The sequence below is a fragment of the Rhagoletis zephyria genome, unplaced genomic scaffold, assembly GCF_001687245.7.
Source record: "Rhagoletis zephyria isolate East Lansing unplaced genomic scaffold, Rhagoletis_zephyria_1.1 Rzeph_scaffold_67073, whole genome shotgun sequence".
In the NCBI taxonomy this organism is placed as follows: domain Eukaryota; kingdom Metazoa; phylum Arthropoda; class Insecta; order Diptera; family Tephritidae; genus Rhagoletis; species Rhagoletis zephyria.
The window spans coordinates 1-1408 of NW_016224124.1; the positions used below are offsets into that span (position 1 = coordinate 1).

Consider the following 1408-nt stretch of genomic DNA (forward strand, 5'->3'; position numbering starts at 1 on the left):
AAAAAAATGAAACAAATTAAATTACTCTGTTGCTTATCAAGAAAAATCCTACAGTTTCTACTGCCAACGCCAAACGGAAGATAGGTGTACGGCGTCAGAAGGTGCTTGTTCTCTGGCATGAATCGTTCAGGGTTGTAGGTCAGCGGCTCCGGGTAGTACTTGGGATTGCGGTGAATGGAAAATGCCGATATGGTCACCAGTTGGTCGTTCTCCAGCTCAACTCCACCCAAATTGTAGCCATCAGTGTTCACTCGACGCTCCAGACGAACTAGTGGCGGGTAAAGACGCAGTGTTTCCTTGATACAGGCGTCCAAGTACGAGATTTTTGTCATCACCGTGTCGTAGTACTCCCCTGAAGTGATGTCCAAACCGTGCAGTGCCTCTTCTATCTCACTCAGCAGGCGGTTCTGAATCTCTTGGTCTTGCGCAAGGTGAAACAGAGTGTGCACCAAGGCGGATGAGGTGGTTTCAAAACCAGCTAGGAAGAAGAGGATAATATTTGCTATAATCTCATCGTCATCGAGAAAATTTTTGGTTTTTCCAAGCTGCTTGCTCTCTTCTTTTTCAACTGTAGGGTCTAAATAGGAAAATGTTATAGTTACAGCATGAGCTCAAATGCAACAAACCTTCTTTCTCATTGGAAGCGGTCAGCGTTTCATAGCTAGTCTTCTTTAATTCACTTTCGTCTACATACACATCCATCAACAGCTGGACAAAATCGTTTCTTTTGATATTACCTTCTCGTCGCTGTTTGACCACTTGTTTTGCTAGCTGTCGAAAAAAGGCAAAGTTTTCTTGAGGGCGGATTTTGCTGAGGTACCGTCGAATGAACATTGGCAGAAGGAGAATTCTCATCATTCCAAGTAGGTTTACTTTGAAAAGGTTCAAACCATGTTCAATGAAAGGATTTTTTTTGCTGCGATCCCCATTTGCGTCGGTGTTAGTGGCAAAAGAAGTCGATGCGATAACGTCGATCGTAAACCCTGAAAAAACCTCCTTGACGTTGATCTCTCCACTTCCCTCACTGCTGATGCTCTCAAAGTACGACGACAGTTTGTTGAGGGACTCCAGCATCAATGGCTTCATTCCTCTCAACTTCGATGTGGTGAAGGCGGGACTGCAAATTTGCCGCACTCGTTTCCAGTCGTCATTTTCAAGGTTGAAAAGACTTTTCGTTGTGTGCTCCTCAGTGCTGATTGCCTTGCGGCGATTGATGAAGTACTGAAAATCCGATTCAAAAAATGGTGCGATGAAAAAGTTTGCTATGAAATGGCTGCAATAAAATGACCGCCTACCTGAAAATCCTTAACCATGACTAGTTTTATCAGCTCAGGATCGGTTATTGCCAGAGCAGGTAATGAGCCAATGTAAGTGCCATAAATCTAGTAATAATGAAGTTTGTTTTTAA

At 43.5% G+C, this 1408-nt stretch overlaps 1 protein-coding gene across 1 annotated transcript; it reads right to left on the reverse strand.

Moving 5' to 3' along the window:
• Positions 1-52: 52 nt before the first annotated feature.
• LOC108356889 (cytochrome P450 3A13-like) lies at positions 53-702 on the reverse strand (the record flags this gene model as incomplete). Its single annotated transcript, XM_017607991.1, has 2 exons — positions 627-702; positions 53-577 (listed from the first exon to the last, which is right to left on the reverse strand). Coding segments are annotated over exons 1-2 (601 nt in total), but the record flags the coding sequence as incomplete, so codon positions are not given.
• Between the last annotated feature and the right edge of the window lie 706 nt (positions 703-1408).